Source organism: Phycodurus eques, chromosome 9 (assembly GCF_024500275.1).
Source record: "Phycodurus eques isolate BA_2022a chromosome 9, UOR_Pequ_1.1, whole genome shotgun sequence".
In the NCBI taxonomy this organism is placed as follows: domain Eukaryota; kingdom Metazoa; phylum Chordata; class Actinopteri; order Syngnathiformes; family Syngnathidae; genus Phycodurus; species Phycodurus eques.
This window is the reverse complement of record NC_084533.1, coordinates 28,527,125-28,549,300: the sequence shown is the minus strand read 5'-3', so window position 1 is coordinate 28,549,300 and position 22,176 is coordinate 28,527,125. Positions and strand designations below refer to the sequence as shown.

General features: G+C 47.7%; 3 protein-coding genes across 7 annotated transcripts in view; all 3 read right to left on the bottom strand.

Annotated features, from left to right (window-relative positions):
- LOC133407442 (protocadherin gamma-C5-like) overlaps positions 1–22,176 on the bottom strand; it is a 276,972-nt gene that overhangs the window by 218,761 nt on the left and 36,035 nt on the right. For 2 of the 5 annotated variants that reach the window (XM_061685355.1, XM_061685366.1), the window contains exon 1: positions 13,083–15,586. The exons of 1 other annotated variant lie outside the window; for it this stretch is intronic. In XM_061685355.1, the coding sequence (XP_061541339.1) occupies positions 13,083–15,482 (2,400 nt within the window). In that variant the 5' untranslated portion in view covers positions 15,483–15,586. Of the gene's footprint in view, positions 1–46; positions 3,872–13,082; positions 15,587–22,176 lie in introns of those variants that run through there. 2 more of the 5 variants (XM_061685353.1, XM_061685365.1) reach the window with 1 other exon arrangement.
- LOC133408053 (protocadherin beta-15-like) lies at positions 6,132–8,804 on the bottom strand. The gene has a single exon (XM_061686540.1). It carries the CDS (start codon positions 8,685–8,687, stop codon positions 6,132–6,134), a length of 2,556 nt encoding a protein of 851 aa, XP_061542524.1. The 5' UTR covers positions 8,688–8,804.
- On the bottom strand, positions 17,427–20,945 carry LOC133408052 (protocadherin beta-15-like). The gene is made up of 3 exons (XM_061686538.1): positions 18,382–20,945; positions 17,616–17,674; positions 17,427–17,547 (listed from the first exon to the last, which is right to left on the bottom strand). The coding sequence occupies exons 1-3, from the start codon at positions 20,773–20,775 to the stop codon at positions 17,427–17,429; spliced, it is 2,574 nt and encodes an 857-aa protein (XP_061542522.1). The 5' UTR covers positions 20,776–20,945.

The following is a 22,176-nucleotide window of genomic DNA, read 5'->3' as shown; positions in this document are numbered from 1 at the left end:
AAAACGGATATAGCTATTCTTATTTTACATTGCCAAACGTTCCTACCTCAAGAGGGTCAAAAGAATCGCGAAGCTCGTCATCGAAGTCGCTGGGACTCTTCCCGAGCGCGCGGTCAGCGGGCAGCGTGTCGTCGTCGTAAGAACGCACAAAGTTGAAGTCGCTGGTCCTGGAGCCCGTCGTCAAGTAGGCGTCGTAGTCGTAGGCGCCGCCTAAAGTTCCCGCGCCGTCGACATCTGCGTAATTAGGAGGGAGGTACGCGCCGGGGACGGCGACCCCTCCGTCCGACGACAGTCTGGGCTTTCTCCTGCGGCAGAAGCTCCCAGCCAGGACCGCCGCCATGAAGGTCACAAAGAAGGCGGACACGGACACCAGCGCCACCGTCAGATAAGAGGTGACTTTGGAATTCTTCTCCCGCTCGTCGGAGGAAACGTCCATGAGTTCCGGCAACTCGGCCGAGTTATCGGAAAGAAGTAAATACACGGAGCAGGTGGCGGAGAGAGGGGGCTGTCCGTTATCTTTCACCGCCACCATCAGGTTCTGCTTCACACCGTCAGATTGGCAAATGTCCCGCCGGGTCCTGATCTCTCCACTGTGGAGACCGATGGCGAAAAGTCCCGGATCCGTGGACTTGACTATATGATAGGACAGCCGGGCGTTCTGTCCGGAGTCGGCGTCCACCGCTATCACTTTGGACACCACGGAGCCTCCGTGCGCAGCTTTGGGGACCAGCTCGGTCACGAAGGAGTCGCCCTCCGGGGCGGGGTACAGTATCTGAGGAGAGTTGTCGTTCACGTCCCGTATCCACACGCTGACGCTCACGTTGCTGCTCAGCGGAGGAGAACCCTTGTCTCTGGCCACCACGTGGACTCGAAAACTCCTCAAGTCTTCGTAATCCAAGGAGCCCGCGGCGCGGACGGCCCCCGTGTCTCCGTCCACCGATACGTAGGAGGACGCCGGGGCGCCGTTCACCTCGGCGCCCGCCAACAGAGAATAAACCACCGTGCCGTTCTGTCTCCGGTCGGGGTCTCGGGCGCTCACCCGACACAAAGCCGAGCCGGCTTCGTTGTTTTCGCTCACGTAGGCGCTGTAGGACTCTCGCTCGAACGCGGGCGGGTTGTCGTTGACGTCGGCGACGGACAGGCGAAGACTTTTCCGGGAGGACAGAGGAGGAGAGCCCTCGTCGCTGGCGCCGATTGTAATGTTGTAATCGGACACCAGTTCGCGGTCCAGCCGGCCGCTCGTCACCAGAGAATAATAGTTCTTGATGGAAGGAACTAAGCGGAAGGGGACGTCTCGTCGGACGGAGCAGCGGACCTGCCCGTTCCGCTCAGAGTCTCTGTCCTGCACGTGAACGATGGCCACCTCGGTGCCGGGCGGCACGTTCTCCGCCACCGGGTCGGTCAGCGACTTGATATTTATCACCGGGGCGTTGTCATTCACATCAGTAAGGTCAATGATTAAAGTTGAATAAGAAACTAAGCCAAGACCATCTTTAGCGCTGATTTGCATTTCGTAAGACGATACTTTCTCATAATCGACGACACCAACCACTTTGACGTCACCAGTTTTGGGGTGCAAAGCAAAGACCCGTTTACTATCGTCATCAGAAACGTGTAACGCGTATGTGATTTCGCTATTTATTCCTTCGTCTGCATCACTCGCGCTCACTGTGATCACCAAAGTATCAAGAGGAGAATTTTCAGCCAGACTTGATTCATAGACCGCTTGACTAAATACTGGCGCGTTATCATTCGCGTCCAAAACGGTGACGTGGATGACGACTGTTCCTGATCTCTGAGGGGAGCCGCCATCATAGGCGGTCAGCAAGAGCATCATGTCTTTTTTATCTTCTCTGTCCAATTCCTTGTCTAAAACCAATTCGCAGTTCTTTCGCCCACCTGGTTTAGTATTGACATTTAATTTAAAATGATCATTCTGTTGCAAAGTGTAGCTTTCAACAGCATTTTCTCCAATGTCTGCATCGTGTGCTTCGCCGAGAAGAAAACGAGCACCCTTAACCGCTGATTCTTGGATTTCAAATTTGACTGAATCTTCAATAAACTGTGGAGAATTATCATTAATGTCGACAACACGAATATTAACACGGTGCAGTTCCATTGGGTTTTCCAGTACAAGTTCCTGCTTTAAAACACACGATGCCTTTTTGCCACAAAGATCTTCCCTGTCGATCCTTTCCTGAACAACCAAGTCACCGGTGTTGAGGTTGATGCCGCAGTGTTGGACGTGGTCGTCTTCTCCATCAATGCGCGCTTTACGAGCAGATAACTGGCCCAAATGTAGTCCCAAATCCTTGGCAATATTCCCGATGACAGATCCACGTTTCATCTCCTCTGGGATAGAGTAGCTGACGTCTCCGTTGACGGGGTGGAGGAAAAGGAAAAGAAAAACGAGGCCGCGGCGGAAAGACGCAAATCTTTTGTTCGCCATTGCACCACAAAAAGATAAATCAGCCGATAACCAGCAATATAAAAATGATCTCCTCGGATATCCACAGATTTTTACACCGAAGCAACGTTATCAAGCGTCTTGACCAGAGCGACACAAGAATTAAATCCGGTTTGTGTGCGGGCACAAATGGGTGTGAAATTAAAGAACGTTTGTCCATGGGAGCATACTGACATCTAGAGTGCATTTATTGCAATAACATCCCGTTGTGGATTGTTTGAAGAAACAAAGTTGTAAAATAATTACAATCTTACTGTGGAACGGATTTTGCAAAGCGGCTCAGCTCATTCACCAAAGGGGATTTTTCAAAACTGCGTCTTGGAATGAAAGGAGAATATCATCAAGATAAATTCAACCTGTAGATCACTGGAAAATACTATTGAAAAATAGTTACATGTTTTCTAACTTAAAAAAGCGAGTTTAGCAGAAAAGGTTCAAGTATCAGGGGACAACAGCATGGACATAATTTCAGAACCATGGACAGAGGTGAAAGCAGCGACCAATGAAAGAGCCGCAAAGGGTCGAAAATTGGCCAAATCAGACTTTCCGAACAAGTTGACCACCTGAACTGCTCATGCTCCAAACGGGTACCACACCGTGTAGACATTTTCAGCTGAGAGATAAATCACAAACAAAGGTTTCTCCTCAGAGGGAAAGGAACTGGAACAAACTCAAAATGTCTTGATACATTTCCAAAAGTTTTTACGACAGAACTTCCTACAAATACTTTTCACGATAATCAAACACAACAAGAAGCTTCGTGGAGATTTTCCTTTTTCACATGAGCTGATATGCACACGTGTGTGCAAAGTACACATCAAGGGGGCCGAAACAAGTTTCCGGAATTGTCTGTTCGAAACAAAGATATACTGTAGCAACACGATGGGACACATTTCTAAGAGAGGATTGCAAGAAAATACACAACTGTAGAAGAGTGATGTTTTTTGTTTGTTTGTTTACAATGCCACCCATCCAATTTCCATACTTTTTTTTTTTTTTTTTTTTATAAATAATTCTCACATTCCCCACGCCAAATTAGAATTATGTTGATGTGGCCTATACGCAGTAGTATGATGTTCTTGCGGCTGGTTTTTTTTTTTTTTTGTTTGTTTTTTTTTGCTAAAGTGAATTTACAAGTCTAGTGATCTAAAACAGCTGCAACAAAATGACATGATCCAAACAAATGTAAGAACAGTTAAGAAATAAAGTAATTAACATCTATCAAAAGCAAAAGCTTTAGGATTCCACCGAACCAAAAGAGCCATGATCCTCACATGGACAAAAGAATGGAACAGCGGTGAACCTTCCCAGGAGTGGCCGGCCTACAGAGATTACCCCAAGAGAACAAGAATGACTCATCCAGGAGGCCACAAAGGAACTCAGGACAACTAGGAGAGAACTGCAGGCCTCCCTTGCCTCAGTTAAGGTCAGGACACAACAATAAGGAAGACTGCAGGGCAAACATGGCATCCATGGCAGAGTTCCCAAGCCAAAACCACTGCAAACCAAAAACAACAATGGTTCAGCTTACTTTTGGCAAAAAAAAAAAAAAAAAAAAAAACATTGAATGATTCCCAAGATTTTTGGGAGGAAGTTATACGGACCGATGAGATGAAAGTTCAACTTTTGGGAAGATGTGTGTCTCGTTGGAGCACAGCATTTCAGAAAAAAAAGAACATTCAACCAAGACTCAAACGTGGTGGTAGTGTGATGGTCTTGGGCTGCTTCGCTCCTTCAGGACCTGGACAACTTGCTGTGATTAATGGAACCATGAATTCTGCTCTTTCACAGAAAATCCTGAAGGAGATTGTTCAGCCATTAGTTTGTGACCTCAAGCTGAATCACACTTGAGGTCTGCAGCACAAAAAAGATGCAAAACGCAACAGCAAGTCAACTTCTGAACGGCTTAAAAACCACACAAAATGAAGGTTTCGGAGTGGCCGAGTCAAAGTCCAGAACTGAATCCGATCGAAATGCAGTGGCGTGACCTTCAAAAGGCCGTTCATGCTGGAAAACCTTCCATTTCTGTTGAATTCAAAAGATTCTGCAATAAAGAGCGGCCTAAAATATTTCCACAGAGATGTGAAAGACTCAATGCCAGTTCTAGAAAACGTTTGATTTCAATTGTTGCTGCTGAGGATGGTCCAACCAGTTCTTAGGTTTAGGGGGCCATTACTTTTTCACACAGGGCCAGGGAACTTTGAATACATATATATATACTTAATAAACAAAATCACCATTTAATACACCATTTTAAGTTCACTGAGGATATATTTATGTGATCTTTACATGTGTTTGATGGTCAAAAACAAAGTGGGGAAACTCTGGAAAGATAAGATTTTGAGAAAGGGGCCAATCCTTTTTCCACAGCACTGGTTCCTGTCGCTCCACTATCACGTCATCACATCTCTGATCGCATTCATTTTAATGCTCATTTTGAGGAAAACATTTTAGGTGTCGTCATCCTCAAATTGAAAAAGAAGAAAAGGTGCCATATTTCAAAGTGCAACGGCTGCACATGATGTCATGACAGTATCATTCAAAAAACAGACTTCCGTCGTCGTGATATGAAACCTCTGAAGTCATTTTAAGATCAAAATTAAAAATAAATGGTCTCAACACGAAGCGTTCCCTTCGATTCTTTATGTAAACGCGCACCGTTGTTCTTGTTCCTTTTTGCGCGGTTTATTCCAGAGTGACGGCTCCAAACCACAAAGCAACGTGGCCATCGGTGGAGGAGTTTGGCGAGGAAGCAGCCGAGCTCCCCGGCTCCGACGCCATCGAACACCTTCGGGGTGAACGACGACAGATATCGTGACCTCTGCCCTCTGAAAGCTCGCACCTGAATTGTTCTGTGGGATCAATGCTCAAAAATGACCACTGACGCACGCCCAGAAGAGTGCCAGCTGGTACACGGTAACGCGTTAACTTCAATTTCCGTTTCCTATCAACGTAAGGACAAGATGTCAGAATAAAGTCTCTCATAGAAAAGCAGCCTTATCCAAAAGTAGATTTAGCACTGACAATATTTGTTTTTAAAGCCAAAACTGGAGTCAGGACTGGCGTGCCTAGCAGAGTTTTGACAGTTCTCATTTTGTAACAGAAAACGTTGATATGGTCATACATGATATGATCGAAACAAATAAGGGGTAAAATAAGACTGCATGTGGAAGAAATTTCCAACTTTTTTTTTTTTTTTTTTTGCAATGCAAGGAAACAGTGGAGAAAGTAAAAGCAAGGATGAAATTATCAACATGTTGACGAGCAAATATATCAAAGACGCACAAGTAATAAAAAAAACAAAAGCCACATCATGGATTATATGCATATCGGGATAGGCTGAAAAACATAAAATAGTAACAACAGCTCCAGTACGGTGCAATTCACTTGACAATGATTATGACTGCATAAATTATTAAAATGACATTACACTAAGCCAATTGAACGCAATTCATGGAGGGAGTCTTTGACATAAACAACCTAAACTTAAAGTTAACTATTATGATTTTTCCACTACACCTGCTCAAAGCTGATGAAGCTGCAAGCCCGGACAGGAATGTCTCACATCTACATTTTAATTAAGCTCCGAGTCAAATGTATCCAGTACAATTCAAACAACAATATCGCTCAATTCTGGGAATGAACCTCCACTGTCAAAACAATGTTAAGTTTCAAAACAGAGCGCAGCTGAATCAAGCCAACGCGTCTGCTCGGACGCACAACAAATATCCAGCTCCAGTATCCAATTGACCATCGAAGTCAAATACTTTTCCTTGCAACAAGTATGATGATTCACCACATCGCTAATGTTCGTGCCTACCTCAAGTGGGTCGAAAGAATCGCGAAGCTCGTCATCGAAGTCGCTGGGACTCTTCGCGAGCGCGCGGTCAGCGGGCAGCGTGTCGTCGTCGTAAGAACGCACAAAGTTGAAGTCGCTGGTCCTGGAGCCCGTCGTCAAGTAGGCGTCGTAGTCGTAGGCGCCGCGTAAAGTTCCCGCGCCGTCGACATCTGCGTAATCAGGAGGGAGGTACGCGCCGGGGACGGCGACCGCTCCGTCCGACGACAGTCTGGGCTTTCTCCTGCGGCAAAAGCTCCCAGCCAGGACCGCCGCCATGAAGGTCACAAAGAAGGCGGACACGGACACCAGCGCCACCATCAGATAAGAGGTGACTTTGGAATTCTTCTCCCGCTCGTCGGAGGAAACGTCCATGAGTTCCGGCAACTCGGCCGAGTTATCGGAAAGAAGTAAATACACGGAGCAGGTGGCGGAGAGAGGGGGCTGTCCGTTATCTTTCACCGCCACCATCAGGTTCTGCTTCACGCCGTCAGATTGGCAAATGTCCCGCCGGGTCCTGATCTCTCCACTGTGGAGACCGATGGCGAAAAGTCCCGGATCCGTGGACTTGACTATATGATAGGACAGCCGGGCGTTCTGTCCGGAGTCGGCGTCCACCGCTATCACTTTGGACACCACGGAGCCTCCGTGCGCAGCTTTGGGGACCAGCTCGGTCACGAAGGAGTCGCCCTCCGGGGCGGGGTACAGTATCTGAGGAGAGTTGTCGTTCACGTCCCGTATCCACACGCTGACGCTCACGTTGCTGCTCAGCGGAGGAGAACCCTTGTCTCTGGCCACCACGTGGACTCGAAAACTCCTCAAGTCTTCGTAATCCAAGGAGCCCGCGGCGCGGACGGCCCCCGTGTCTCCGTCCACCGATACGTAGGAGGACGCCGGGGCGCCGTTCACCTCGGCGCCCGCCAACAGAGAATAAACCACCGTGCCGTTCTGTCTCCGGTCGGGGTCTCGGGCGCTCACCCGACACAAAGCCGAGCCGGCTTCGTTGTTTTCGCTCACGTAGGCGCTGTAGGACTCTCGCTCGAACGCGGGCGGGTTGTCGTTGACGTCGGCGACGGACAGGCGAAGACTTTTCCGGGAGGACAGAGGAGGAGAGCCCTCGTCGCTGGCGCCGATTGTAATGTTGTAATCGGACACCAGTTCGCGGTCCAGCCGGCCGCTCGTCACCAGAGAATAATAGTTCTTGATGGAAGGAACTAAGCGGAAGGGGACGTCTCGTCGGACGGAGCAGCGGACCTGCCCGTTCCGCTCAGAGTCTCTGTCCTGCACGTGAACGATGGCCACCTCGGTGCCGGGCGGCACGTTCTCCGCCACCGGGTCGGTCAGCGACTTGATATTTATCACCGGGGCGTTGTCATTCACATCTGTGATGTCAATCACTACTTTACAATGTGAGGAAAGTCCATAACCATCTTTAGCATCTACCCGCATTTCATATTTGGAATTACTCTCGAAGTCAAGTGACCCGATTACTTTCATCTCACCCGTTTTGCTGTCAATGGAGAATACTTTCTTAGCTTTTTCTGCAATGCGACTAAAATCATATGTAACTTCTCCATTGATGCCATCGTCTGCATCCGTTGCACTCACGGTGACGACGACAGTTTCCAGCAGTGAGTTTTCAGGCAGGCTGGCCTTGTAAACATCGTGACCGAACACTGGGGCGTTATCATTCGCATCCAGCACCGTGACGTGCACGAGGGTCGTTCCTGATCTTTCGGGAGTGCCTCCGTCACTGGCACTGAGCACCACACTTAAATCATTTTCTGTCTCACGGTCAAACGCTTTGTCTAACACCAATTCAAGACTCTTTGATCCATCCGAATTCTCTCGAACTGATAAAACGAAATGCGCATTGTTTTGTAAGAAATATTGTTGAACAGCATTTTGGCCGACGTCAGCGTCATCTGCTTCGTTCACGCGATATCGAGTTCCTTTGACGGTGGATTCTCTGATTTCAAGCTTTATTTCATCCTTTGGGAAGACGGGTGGATTGTCATTTACATCTTGGACGAGGACCGTAATGCGATGGAGCTCAAGCGGGTTTTCTAACACCAATTCGTATTTCAGCATACAAGTCAGCGTCTCTCCGCACAGCTCCTCTCGGTCAATCCTCTCCCGGATTACAAAATTACCCGTTTTGACGTCAATGTCGCAGTAACGCACATCCTCATGAATAGTGTCGATACGGGCCTTACGAGAGATCAACGCCCGTCCTTCGAGTCCGAGGTCCTTGGCAATATTCCCAACAATGGATCCGGGTCTCATCTCCTCCGGCAAGGCAAAGCTGAGCTCTGCAATGGTGGTGTCGGCCCAAAGAACAAAGCCGGAGAAAAAGACCAGGAATAGATGAGCTCGGCGATCCATTTCTCACTCGGAAAAACAAGCACTGTTCATTTGTTTTCGCAGCTCGGATTGAAAAAGGACACAGCACACGCGCAAACAAACACACGCCCCTTCAGATAAGCGCATGGAGCTCCCGAAACAATAGCCGGTCTGGTTCGTAATGGTTGAAATGCGCCTCCTCGAGTACGGTGGGAAAAGAAAAAAAAAAAAACAATATTCAACAGCCTCCTATCGACAAGTATAGAGCGACATCGTGAGTCTATTTGGAAAATTGCACGTACATGTACGCGCCTGTAAATTGCAGCCATTTGCCACACTGTAAATTAAAAATATGTTTTCCGTGGAATGGGTCGCAGATAAATAGCAGTAAGGCAAATCAGCACCATGGACAGTGTTGATGTTGACGCAACTTGGCCGTTTTGTTTTCGTATTTTTTCCTAAATGTGCAATTTCCATGAAACATTTAACACGTTGCAAGGTTAAGGAGTTGTTGGTGCATTACATGTCTTCTCTTAAACACTGAATGAAAAACATTTTCAAAAATAAAATAAAAGACATTTCAAAGAATATATAGCTGTGTATTTCCAACAAAGCGTGCTCCGCCTTTCTACCGGCCATATCCAAAATGCTTAAACAAATGCTACTAATGAACACACGGTAACAAGGTCAACTGTTTGACAAAAACAATACATCAACAATATCAGAATCAAATAAGAATCAGAATCATCTTTATTTGCCAAGTATGTCCAAAACACACAAGGAATTTGTCTCCGGTCGTCGGAGCCGCTCGAGTACAACAGAAGGTCAATTTACAGAACACTTTGGAGACATAAAGACATTGACAAAAAACAATTGTGCAAAAAGATGCAGAGTCCTCGAGCACTTAGAGCAGTTCGAACGACTCATATTGCGATAGTCCGGTGCAATGACCATTGTGCAAAGGGCGCCGAGACTTCAAGGAGCGGATGCGGTTTCAAGTGACGAGTAGTGCGATCATCTGGGACAATGTCGGTTGTGCAAATGTTACAGATACTCCTCGATCGGTGTGCAAATGGAGCAGATGCGACTCTGGCACGAGTGGCCAGAATATGCAAAGAGTGCAGCGTGGCGAGACAACTGCAGTGAGAGCACGAGTCATACATCATTAACCCCACACAAATGTGACAACCAACTCAAGTCAAAAAATTGCCAGCTTGTCGTCATGGAATTATAGGTTAGGTGTTTAAGAAGTTGATCGCAAGAGGGAAGAAGCTGTCGGAATGTCTACTAGTTCTCGTTTGCGTCGATCGGTAACGCCTACCTGAGGGAAGGAACCGGAAGAGCCGGTGACCGGGGTGCGGACGGTCCGAGAGGATTTCGCACGCCCTTGTCTTAGTTCTGGCGGCGTGCGAGTCCTCAATGGCGGGTAGGGGGGTACCGACAATCCTTTCAGCAGTTTTGGTTGTCCGTTGCAGTCGGAGTTTGTCCTTTTTTGTAGCAGCGCCAAATCAGACTGTGATGGAAGAACACAGGACCGATTCGACGACCGCTGTGTAGAACCGTCTCAGCGGCTCCGTTGGCAGGCCGTGCTTTCTCAGAAGCCGCAGGAAGTACATCCTGTGCTGGGCCTTTTTGAGGACGGAGTTGATGTCGGTCGCCCACTTCAGGTCCTGAGAGATTGTAATTCCCAGGAACTCGAAGGTCTCGACGGTTGACACAAGGCGGCTGGACAACATGAGGGGCAGCTGTGGCGAAGGATGCCTCCTGAAGTCCACGATCATCTCTACCGTCTCGAGCGTGTTCAGCTCCAGGTCGCGTCGGCCGCACCGCAGCTCCGGCCGCTCCGCTTCCTGTCGATATGCAGACTCGCCACCGTCCTCGACGCGGCCGATGACGGTGGTGTCATCTGCAAACTTCAAGAGCTTGACAGTCGGGTTCGCTGAGGTGCAGTCGTTCGTGTACAGAGAGAAGAGCAGCGGATCCTCGCGTATCTGCCTGCACTGTCGAGGTGTTCTAGGATGAAGTGCTGTCCCATGTTGACTGCATCACCCGCAGACCTGTTTTCTTGGTAGGCAAACTGCAGGGGGTCCAGCAGGGGACCTGTGACACTCTTGAGGTGGTCCACCACGAGACGTTCAAAGGACTTCATGACCACAGATGTCAAAGCGACAGGCCTGTAGTCATTCAGACCAGAGATTGCAGGTTTCTTGGGGACTGGAATGATGATGGAGCGTTTGAAACACGATGGAACTTCGCATAGTTCCAAAGATCTATTGAAGATCTGAGCGAAGACTGGAGCGAGCCGGTCCGCGCAGACTTTTGAGGCAGGATGGGGACACATGCCGCTTTGTTAGTCTTCTGTTGTTTGAAGATGCGTCTCACATCCTGTTCATGGATGGTTAACGCAGAAGTCAGAGGTGCGGTTGTGGTCGCGGGTGCGGCCGGGCGGGTGTGTGGAGTGAAACTGTCCTTTTCAAATCTGCAGTAGAAGGTATTCAAGTCGTCGGCTAGTGTGCTATTGTTCTCAGCTTGGGGGGACCGTCGCTTGTAATTAGTCAGCGATTGGAATGCACGCCAGACTGATTTCGAGTCGTTCGCGCTAAACTGTTTTTCCAACTTTGCTGCATGGTTCCTCTTTGCAATGTTAATTTCTTTAGTAAGCTGGTTTCTAGCTCGATTATACAGGGCCCTGTCCCCGCTCCGATATGCATCCTCCTTAGCTTGGCGAAGCTGCTTAAGTTTGCCAGTGAACCACGGCTTGTTGTGGTTGAATGTCCGAAATGATTTTGTTGGTACACAAACCTCTTCACAGAAACTGATATAGGATGTGACAGTGTCCGTATATTCATCCAGGCTGCCGGCTGAATTTTCAAAGACACTCCAGTCTGTGCAGTCTAAACAGCTTTGAAGTTCCATCTTGGCTTCATTGGTCCACTTTTCCACTGTTTTCACTGTAGGCTTCGCACATTTAAGTTCTTGCCTGTACGTCGGTATTAAGTGAATTAAGCAGTGATCGGACGAGCCCAGGGCTGCGCGAGGTATAGCACGGTATGCGTTTTTTACCGTCGTGTAGCAGTGGTCTGAAGTATTATTTTCCCTGTTGGGACAGTCGATGTGCTGCTTGTATTTCGGGAGTTCGTGGTTGAGTTTAGCTTTGTTAAAGTCCCCGAGAATAATGAGGGGTGAGTCCGGGTGTTTTTTTTCAATTTCGTTGACTTGTTCGGCGAGCGTTAGCAATGCGGCGTTCGTGTTAGCTTGAGGCGGAATATAGACTCCAGCCAGTATGAATGATGCGAACTCACGTGACGAGTAGAATGGTTGACAGTTTAAGAATAGTTTATTGATGCTAAACTGTTGTAACTAAAGATTGAGGCAAATATTTTCTTTAGAGCTTTTCGAGTGGGGAAATATCACATTGTTGTCACTATACATAAAAAGTAGAACACAGAAGAGCATTTATTTTTCAAATGTATTCATTTGTTTGTCTTCAAGACAAGACACGCTCACAATTGAAGTAAATGCATCAGGCTGGACTGAATAATGACCATCAAAGTGCTTTGGGTGGGAAAGGCAATAGAAAATAATGTGAAAATATGCTTGTCATCTTCTAAATGAACAAGCATATTTGTAAAGGGTACCGCATTTGATTAAATGATGGACTTCAAAATGTTGTTTGCAAAACCGTAGCCTACCTCGAAAACCTCAGCAAAGTCTGATGGGCTTTTCCTGAGAGTGCTAGCAACGGGCTAAGTTTTAGCAAATCGGGCATTCCAAAAATATATATGACATATAAACAAACAGCATCTTCCAAAAAAAAAAAAAAATCATTCAAAACAAATAATTGATTTATGAATTGTCGATCATTGGGTTGACGATGTGGCTCGTGCGTGCGTCAATCACAGTCATAAATGTCAAAACCGCATTCGCAGCGTGTCGCCTGATTCAGGCGAACTCAACAACTCGTACTGAGCAAATGATGAAGCACAGTTGCTGTACGAGTACGATACAGCAAGTGGTGCACCACTCCGGCTTCCAATTGAGATTACTCACATCCCACCGTTATTATTATTATTAGGTTTTTTTTTTGGTTTTTTTACAGTAACTTACTAGCAACATTTTTGCCAGTAGGTTACTGTAAAAAGTAATGTCTAACTGTGCATTTAGCATACGCAATGAGTCAAAGGTATCTACTGCAACACCAACAACAACAGATCAATTCAGGGAATGCACCTCCACTGTGAAAACAATGTTCAATTTCAAAACACAGCAAAGCTGAATGAAGCTATTCAGATGCAAAAGAAAACACTGAACGACAGTATCCAATGGGAATTACATCCAAACACTTCTCCTAGCGACAAATATGATGATTCACCCCATGGCTAATGTTCTTCTCGAACAATGATTTAATTTTCGGATACGTTGGCACAAGGTTCCTACCTCAAGAGGGTCGAAAGAATCGCGAAGCTCGTCATCGAAGTCGCTGGGACTCTTCGCGAGCGCGCGGTCAGCGGGCAGCGTGTCGTCGTCGTAAGAACGCACAAAGTTGAAGTCGCTGGTCCTGGAGCCCGTCGTCAAGTAGGCGTCGTAGTCGTAGGCGCCGCGTAAAGTTCCCGCGCCGTCGACATCTGCGTAATCAGGAGGGAGGTACGCGCCGGGGACGGCGACCGCTCCGTCCGACGACAGTCTGGGCTTTCTCCTGCGGCAAAAGCTCCCAGCCAGGACCGCCGCCATGAAGGTCACAAAGAAGGCGGACACGGACACCAGCGCCACCGTCAGATAAGAGGTGACTTTGGAATTCTTCTCCCGCTCGTCGGAGGAAACGTCCATGAGTTCCGGCAACTCGGCAAAGTTATCGGAAAGAAGTAAAAACACGGAGCAGGTGGCGGAGAGAGGGGGCTGTCCGTTATCTTTCACCGCCACCATCAGGTTCTGCTTCACGCCGTCAGATTGGCAAATGTCCCGCCGGGTCCTGATCTCTCCACTGTGGAGACCGATGGCGAAAAGTCCCGGATCCGTGGACTTGACTATATGATAGGACAGCCGGGCGTTCTGTCCGGAGTCGGCGTCCACCGCTATCACTTTGGACACCACGGAGCCTCCGTGCGCAGCTTTGGGGACCAGCTCGGTCACGAAGGAGTCGCCCTCCGGGGCGGGGTACAGTATCTGAGGAGAGTTGTCGTTCACGTCCCGTATCCACACGCTGACGCTCACGTTGCTGCTCAGCGGAGGAGAACCCTTGTCTCTGGCCACCACGTGGACTCGAAAACTCCTCAAGTCTTCGTAATCCAAGGAGCCCGCGGCGCGGACGGCCCCCGTGTCTCCGTCCACCGATACGTAGGAGGACGCCGGGGCGCCGTTCACCTCGGCGCCCGCCAACAGAGAATAAACCACCGTGCCGTTCTGTCTCCGGTCGGGGTCTCGGGCGCTCACCCGACACAAAGCCGAGCCGGCTTCGTTGTTTTCGCTCACGTAGGCGCTGTAGGACTCTCGCTCGAACGCGGGCGGGTTGTCGTTGACGTCGGCGACGGACAGGCGAAGACTTTTCCGGGAGGACAGAGGAGGAGAGCCCTCGTCGCTGGCGCCGATTGTAATGTTGTAATCGGACACCAGTTCGCGGTCCAGCCGGCCGCTCGTCACCAGAGAATAATAGTTCTTGATGGAAGGAACTAAGCGGAAGGGGACGTCTCGTCGGACGGAGCAGCGGACCTGCCCGTTCCGCTCAGAGTCTCTGTCCTGCACGTGAACGATGGCCACCTCGGTGCCGGGCGGCACGTTCTCCGCCACCGGGTCGGTCAGCGACTTGATATTTATCACCGGGGCGTTGTCATTCACATCAGTAAGGTCAATGATTAAAGTTGAATAAGAAACTAAGCCAAGACCATCTTTAGCGCTGATTTGCATTTCGTAAGACGATACTTTCTCAAAATCGACAACACCAGCCACTCTCACTTCTCCTGTCTTAGGGTGTAAAGTAAAGACATGACTTCTACCATCAGAAGTGCGGTCAAATGCGAATGTGATTTCGCTATTTAATCCTTCGTCTGCATCACTCGCACTTACTGTGATGACCAAAGTATCTGGTGGAGAGTTTTCGGGTAAAGTGGCTTTATAGACCGTTTGACTGAACACAGGTGCATTATCATTAGCGTCCAGCACGATGACGTTTATGACGACTGTTCCTGATCTCTGAGGGGAGCCGCCATCATAAGCGGTCAGCAAGAGCATCATGTCTTTTTTATCTTCTCTGTCTAATTCTTTGTCTAAGACCAATTCACAGTAATTTCGTCCACCTGGTTGAGTGTTTACGTTTAATTTGAAGTGATCATTCTGCTGCAAAATGTATCTTTGAACAGCATTTTCTCCGATGTCTCCATCGTGTGCTTCTCCAATGACAAAATGAGCACCACTAGCTGCTATTTCTAGAATTTCAATTTTCATATCTTCATTAAACTGTGGAGCATTATCATTAATGTCGACAACACGGATACTAACACGGTGCAGTTCCATTGGGTTTTCCAGTACAAGTTCCTGCTTTAAAACACACGATGCCTTTTTGCCACAAAGATCTTCCCTGTCGATCCTTTCCTGAACAACCAAGTCACCGGTGTTGAGGTTGATGCCGCAGTGTTGGACGTGGTCGTCTTCTCCATCAATGCGCGCTTTACGAGCAGATAACCGGCCCAAATGTAGTCCCAAATCCTTGGCAATATTCCCGATGACAGATCCACGTTTCATCTCCTCCGGGATAGAGTAGCTGACGTCTCCGTTGACGGGGTGGAGGAAAAGGAAAAGAAAAACGAGGCCGCGGCGGAAAGGCCAACATCTTTTGTCGTCCATTGCGCCGCAAAAATAATTGCTAAGATGAAAAACAATATGACTGATCTCTTCGGATATTTCAGATAAGATTTTCCCACCGAAGCCACGTTATCAAGCGTCTCGACCAGAGCTACACAAGAATTAAATCTGGCTTGTGCGTCGACACAAATGGGTGTGAAATTAAAGAACGTTTGTTCATGGGAGTATACTGACATCTAGAGGGCATTTATTGCAATATCATCCCGTTGTGGGTTGTTTTAAGAAACCCCAAAAAAGTATCATAATTACAATCCTTCTGTGGCACGGAGTTTGCATGCTGGATTGTGGATTTTGCAAAAGTGCGTCCTGGAATTAAAGGATAATATTAGCAGGTTCCATTTACCTGCTGGAAAAAAAAGTCGATCACTTGAAAAATAGTTTTGTTTTCAAACTCAAAATAAAGAAGTTCGGGGGAGGGGAGGGGAGCCCAAATAACAACAGCATGGATAGAATTTCAGAACCATGGACAGAGGTGAAAGCAGCGACCAATAAAAGAGCCACAAAGGGTTGAAAATTGGTCAAATCAGACTTGATGAACAATTTGACCAACCGAACTGCTAATCCTCCAAAGTGGTCCCACGCCATGTGAACATTTTCAGCTGAGATATCAATGACAAAGGTTTCCTTCCTCGGGAAGGAACCGGAACAAACTCAATCTCCGAAAAATGTCTTGATCCGTTTCGAAAAGGTTTTACGACAGCACTTTCCACAAATACCTTTCGGTCAAAATCGAACACCACAAGAAGCTTCACGGATCGTCCCTTTTTTCCATCCCTTGACCTGATATGCACATTTTGTGTGCAGACGATCACAGTGTTGATGCTCATTTGAAGGAAAATGTGAAGTGTTGTCATCCTCAAATTGAACAATAAGGTGCCGTATTTCCAAGTGCAACTATTGCATAGGATATCATTTCAGTAGCATTCAAAAATCAGACTTCCATTGTCGTGACATGAAACCTCTGAAGCGATTTGAATATCAAATCTCTGATACAATTGTCTTCACGCGAAGAACTCGCTTCGACTCTTCATGATCTCAACTTGTTTTTCCTCCATGTTGTATCGCGACGCTTGGGGAGTTAATTCCAGTACGATTGTCGTCCAAAACACAAAGCAATGTGGCCATTGTTGGAGGAGTTTGGTGAGGACGAAGCTGAGATGTAACAAATTGTTTTGGTGGAGTAAAAGCAAACCAAATGGATGAAATTATTGGCATCTTAATGAGAAAATTATTATTATTATTGTTTTTTAAAAAGTACGAGTAACAAAAAAAGCCACGTCATGGATTATATGTATGTATTGACTTTCTGTACATTATCATGTAAAATAGTCACAAGAGTTCCAGTACTGTGCGATTTACTCGTTATGTATATGACAATGATGATCGCATGAATTATTGGAATTACATCACACCAACGTATCATGCCATTCACGCAGGAAGCCTTTGACATAACTGAAACTTGAAGTGAGCCGAAGTGTGCATGCAGTACCCATGCGAAGTGGCGTTTTTCCGCCTATTTTAGGTGGGCTTCGGCCCCTAAAACCTTCTCAAGCTCGCCCAAAAATATTCGGTCATCTGTGTTCGTGTGGAAAGTCCATCGTCAAAGCCCCCATAAAAGTCATCTCAAGCCTCAGCTCGATAAATATTGCTTTCTACTCAATGCCCCCTGCACCCCACCCCTCGTTGACAATGAATTGCAATTAACAATGAACGCAAGTCCCGCGCACAAATTTGTATGCGGAGCTAAGTGACCACTGATGTGAAAGCCTAGCGACGCTCCTGCTCAAAGCTGATGAAGATCGGACAGGAAGGTCTTACGTGCACACTGGTCGACATTCTTGTCCATTCTACAGCTTTTTCCCCACATAGCGTACAGTCAAATACTTTACAGTGATCATACAGGAATTAACTTCAGTTTCCACTGCATCACGGGATTTTGGTTGACGTTAGCTGGACAGCTGCTGTATCTTCGAGCAGAAGCCACGTGGCTCCCGTCATGCCTCGCACCATGAAATGTCGAACTGTTGCCGTAATGAAGACGTTCATCCTGAATGCTCACGAACCATAAAGATTAACGAAACGCGAATAATGTGTGGATTAAATAAAAGCGTGTACTTCCCGTGATTGCTCGAGTTGGCCTCCTTTTGCTGCAAGCCAAAAGATTTCCCGTTTACCTTGTGTGGTTCGTCAGCATCACAAGGAATAGAAACATCGATTTTTAAAAATAAATACATTGTAACTCTCTGTTGATGGTGTGTGATGTCAACAAAAATCCCATGATGCATTGGAAACTATACATAATAAAAGTAGAAGCACCTTACAGGTGTTTTACTGCACGGTGTGCGATACATAGCTGTAGAATTCACAGCAATGTCTAAGTGGACCGTAATAAAGTATATGTTCCGAGCACGCATTGTAATATTCACGGCTCCACAGTGTTTCAGTATTCCGGTGTGAATGAGACGCAAACACAACAGAGAGACACATGCAAGAAAATATGTTAATACAAGAAAGAGAATAATCATACAAATGTGTTGTGTAGAAATACTCAACACAAACAATGTGGCACCATTGCAGAAAAGCATTGTTGTATATGCTTCTATTATATGCATGTGGGTTTGGTAGTCGCAGTAAACGTTTCCATTGGCGGAAGATCATTGCAGAGTCCAAGCTGACAGGAGCCAATTGCCGCATTCGCAGCGTGAACTCAACAACTCGTACTGAGCAAATGAAGAAGCTCAGTTGCTGTACGAGTACGATACAGCAAGTTTTTTTACATCCAAACACTTCTCCGAGCGACAAATATGATGATTCACCCCATGGCTAATGTTCTTCTCGAACAATGATTTAATTTTCGGATACGTTGGCACAAGGTTCCTACCTCAAGAGGGTCGAAAGAATCGCGAAGCTCGTCATCGAAGTCGCTGGGACTCTTCCCGAGCGCGCGGTCAGCGGGCAGCGTGTCGTCGTCGTAAGAACGCACAAAGTTGAAGTCGCTGGTCCTGGAGCCCGTCGTCAAGTAGGCGTCGTAGTCGTAGGCGCCGCGTAAAGTTCCCGCGCCGTCGACATCTGCGTAATCAGGAGGGAGGTACGCGCCGGGGACGGCGACCGCTCCGTCCGACGACAGTCTGGGCTTTCTCCTGCGGCAGAAGCTCCCAGCCAGGACCGCCGCCATGAAGGTCACAAAGAAGGCGGACACGGACACCAGCGCCACCGTCAGATAAGAGGTGACTTTGGAATTCTTCTCCCGCTCGTCGGAGGAAACGTCCATGAGTTCCGGCAACTCGGCCGAGTTATCGGAAAGAAGTAAATACACGGAGCAGGTGGCGGAGAGAGGGGGCTGTCCGTTATCTTTCACCGCCACCATCAGGTTCTGCTTCACGCCGTCAGATTGGCAAATGTCCCGCCGGGTCCTGATCTCTCCACTGTGGAGACCGATGGCGAAAAGTCCCGGATCCGTGGACTTGACTATATGATAGGACAGCCGGGCGTTCTGTCCGGAGTCGGCGTCCACCGCTATCACTTTGGACACCACGGAGCCTCCGTGCGCAGCTTTGGGGACCAGCTCGGTCACGAAGGAGTCGCCCTCCGGGGCGGGGTACAGTATCTGAGGAGAGTTGTCGTTCACGTCCCGTATCCACACGCTGACGCTCACGTTGCTGCTCAGCGGAGGAGAACCCTTGTCTCTGGCCACCACGTGGACTCGAAAACTCCTCAAGTCTTCGTAATCCAAGGAGCCCGCGGCGCGGACGGCCCCCGTGTCTCCGTCCACCGATACGTAGGAGGACGCCGGGGCGCCGTTCACCTCGGCGCCCGCCAACAGAGAATAAACCACCGTGCCGTTCTGTCTCCGGTCGGGGTCTCGGGCGCTCACCCGACACAAAGCCGAGCCGGCTTCGTTGTTTTCGCTCACGTAGGCGCTGTAGGACTCTCGCTCGAACGCGGGCGGGTTGTCGTTGACGTCGGCGACGGACAGGCGAAGACTTTTCCGGGAGGACAGAGGAGGAGAGCCCTCGTCGCTGGCGCCGATTGTAATGTTGTAATCGGACACCAGTTCGCGGTCCAGCCGGCCGCTCGTCACCAGAGAATAATAGTTCTTGATGGAAGGAACTAAGCGGAAGGGGACGTCTCGTCGGACGGAGCAGCGGACCTGCCCGTTCCGCTCAGAGTCTCTGTCCTGCACGTGAACGATGGCCACCTCGGTGCCGGGCGGCACGTTCTCCGCCACCGGGTCGGTCAGCGACTTGACGTAAATAAGTGGGGCGTTGTCATTTGTGTCAATGATTTCAATAATTAGGGTTGCATATGAGGCCAACCCCAGCCCATCTTTGGCACTTATCTGCATTTCGTACGATGATTCTTTTTCATAATCTATCGCACCTGCCACTTTGACCTCACCTGATTTCGGACTCATCGAAAAAACTTGACGTTCATCAACGTGGTCAAATCCATAGAAAACATCTCCATTTATTCCATCATCGGGGTCAATCGCACTCAATGTTATCACCAACGTACCAAGGGGCGAGTTTTCAGGCAGACTGGCTTGATAGACTGTCTGACTAAACACAGGTGCGTTATCATTGGCGTCCAGCACGGTGACGTGTATTCGGACTGTACCGGACCTCTGAGGGGAGCCGCCATCGTATGCAGTCAGCAGAAGTACAATTTCATTTTCATTCTCTCGGTCTAATTCTTTGTCGAGGACTAATTCGCCATATTTACGTCCAATCCCCTTCGTCTTGACGTTTAATGAGAAATGTTCATTCTTCTCAAGGGAGTAACCCTGAACAGCATGTTCACCAATATCTGCATCGTGGGCCTCATCCAACAGAAAATGCGCACCCTTGACCGCAGATTCACGAATTTCCAATTTCAGCAAACCTTCTTTAAATTGCGGCGCGTTGTCATTAATATCCTGAACGCGGATATTGACACGGTGCACTTCAAGCGGGCTTTCCAGAACCAAGTCCTGTTTGATGACACACGTCGGCTTTTTGGCGCACAGCCCTTCTCTGTCGATCCTTTCTTGTACAACCAAGTCTCCGGTATTGAGATGAATAGCGCAACATTTCACGTTGCTATTCTCCGTGTCGACGCGGGCCTTGCGAGAGGCGAGCCTACCGGAGTCCATTCCCAGGTCCCGAGCGATGTTCCCGATGACGGATCCGCGTTTCATCTCCTCCGGAACAGAATAGCTCACGTCCCCGCGGACGGAATGGAGGACGAGAAACACAAAAGCAAGTCCAAAACGTAGCGCCGTTCTGCCGCGTCTCATTGCGCCGCAGAGCAGAGACCGTCGGTCCCAAATAATAAATAAATGGAGTCCGCTCGCTCCAAATATATTCAAATGATCGTGGTTATTTATCGCAAAGTAAAAACAATGGCAGCAGGCAGTCACAAAAGAAACTCGCCGTGGACAGCACCGGCACAAAATGAGACTGAGGCGATGACTTCATTCACAAAGAAACGGAGAGGACGTCTTTCCCCGTCTGTTGGTGCATACTGACACCGCGAGGATTGCTTGCGGTAGAGCCACTGACTGCGTGCGCATGTCGACAATAATAATAAGAAAAATAATAATAATTAGATGGCCGTTACAGATGTCGTTCAAAAGGACATTTGCTAAGAAAATCATCATGCGTGCACCTTTGTGTACGAAATACAAAAACATAAATGAAAATTGAAAGCAAAAAAAAATGAGATCACTATTATTACGATTATTATTTTCATAATAATAGTTGCAAAACAGTTGCAATGTCAGGCGGACGTGAACCATCGGTCCCACTGTTCCAAGTTGATGTACGAAAACCTATACAATCGAATGGTGCAATTTTTGGTCTCGTCACTAACCTGTATGAGTGTAGAACACCGCTCCAAATAATCTGCTCTCATTCAACACATTTCCGTCACGCAACTTCAATCATCATCGTGTAGCCTGTATTGGAATACGGGTGAACAAAACGTATGCTTTCACAAAAACTGCAGCCTGTTTTTTTTTTTTTTTTTTCCCCCTTCCACTCAACAACTGAAAGCGAAAATACAACATCGGTCTTTCTACACAATATCTTGAGCCATTTCCATGACTACGAGTCGTAGCTTTTGCCAAATATGAATATATGAATATAATATATATGAATATAAAAGCGTCTGCTCCATGCAAGCCGAGCTCGACGTGGCCTCATGATGATTCCAGCGTGGCTGAAGACCTGAACAACGCTGGCACTGCAAGCGCTCTCATTGCAGCTGGGAACAGGTTTGTTTGCTTGCTTGCTTTTTGGTTTTTTTTTGGTTTTTTTTTTTTTTTTTTTAGGGGGGGGGGGGTAGTTTTGAATTGTAGTTTTATATGAATTCATTTCATGAATACGTTTTTAAAACCACATTTAAACCATGTGTTGTTTTTAACTTAAATGCACTTAATTCCAGCAGTTTAATTCAGGTGCTGTTTTGAACCGCAACTTCGTTTTTTAAATAAAATCTATTCTATGAACTGTTTTGAACTGAAATGCAACCCCCTTTAAGACTTTTGTTTTCAAACCATTGCAACTCCCCATTTCAAAGCATATTGACAGTCCTTGTGGCTTGAGTCAATGCCTTAACGTCAGAAGTGCTGAACCTCGGATCACATCGCGATAAAGTTCGCGAACAACTGACCGAGTTTAGGAGCAAATCTCAGGCA

Coding starts and splice junctions, on each gene's coding strand:
- LOC133408052 (XM_061686538.1), bottom strand. CDS start 20,775: ATGAGACGCGGCAGAACGGCGCTACGTTTTGGACTTGCTTTTGTGTTT. Junction 17,675..18,381: donor ATTCTTTCGACCCTCTTGAG/GTAGGAACCTTG, acceptor GAACCACACAAG/GTAAACGGGAAATCTTTTGG. Junction 17,548..17,615: donor AACTCGAGCAATCACGGGAA/GTACACGCTTTT, acceptor GTGAGCATTCAG/GATGAACGTCTTCATTACGG.
- LOC133408053 (XM_061686540.1), bottom strand. CDS start 8,687: ATGGATCGCCGAGCTCATCTATTCCTGGTCTTTTTCTCCGGCTTTGTT.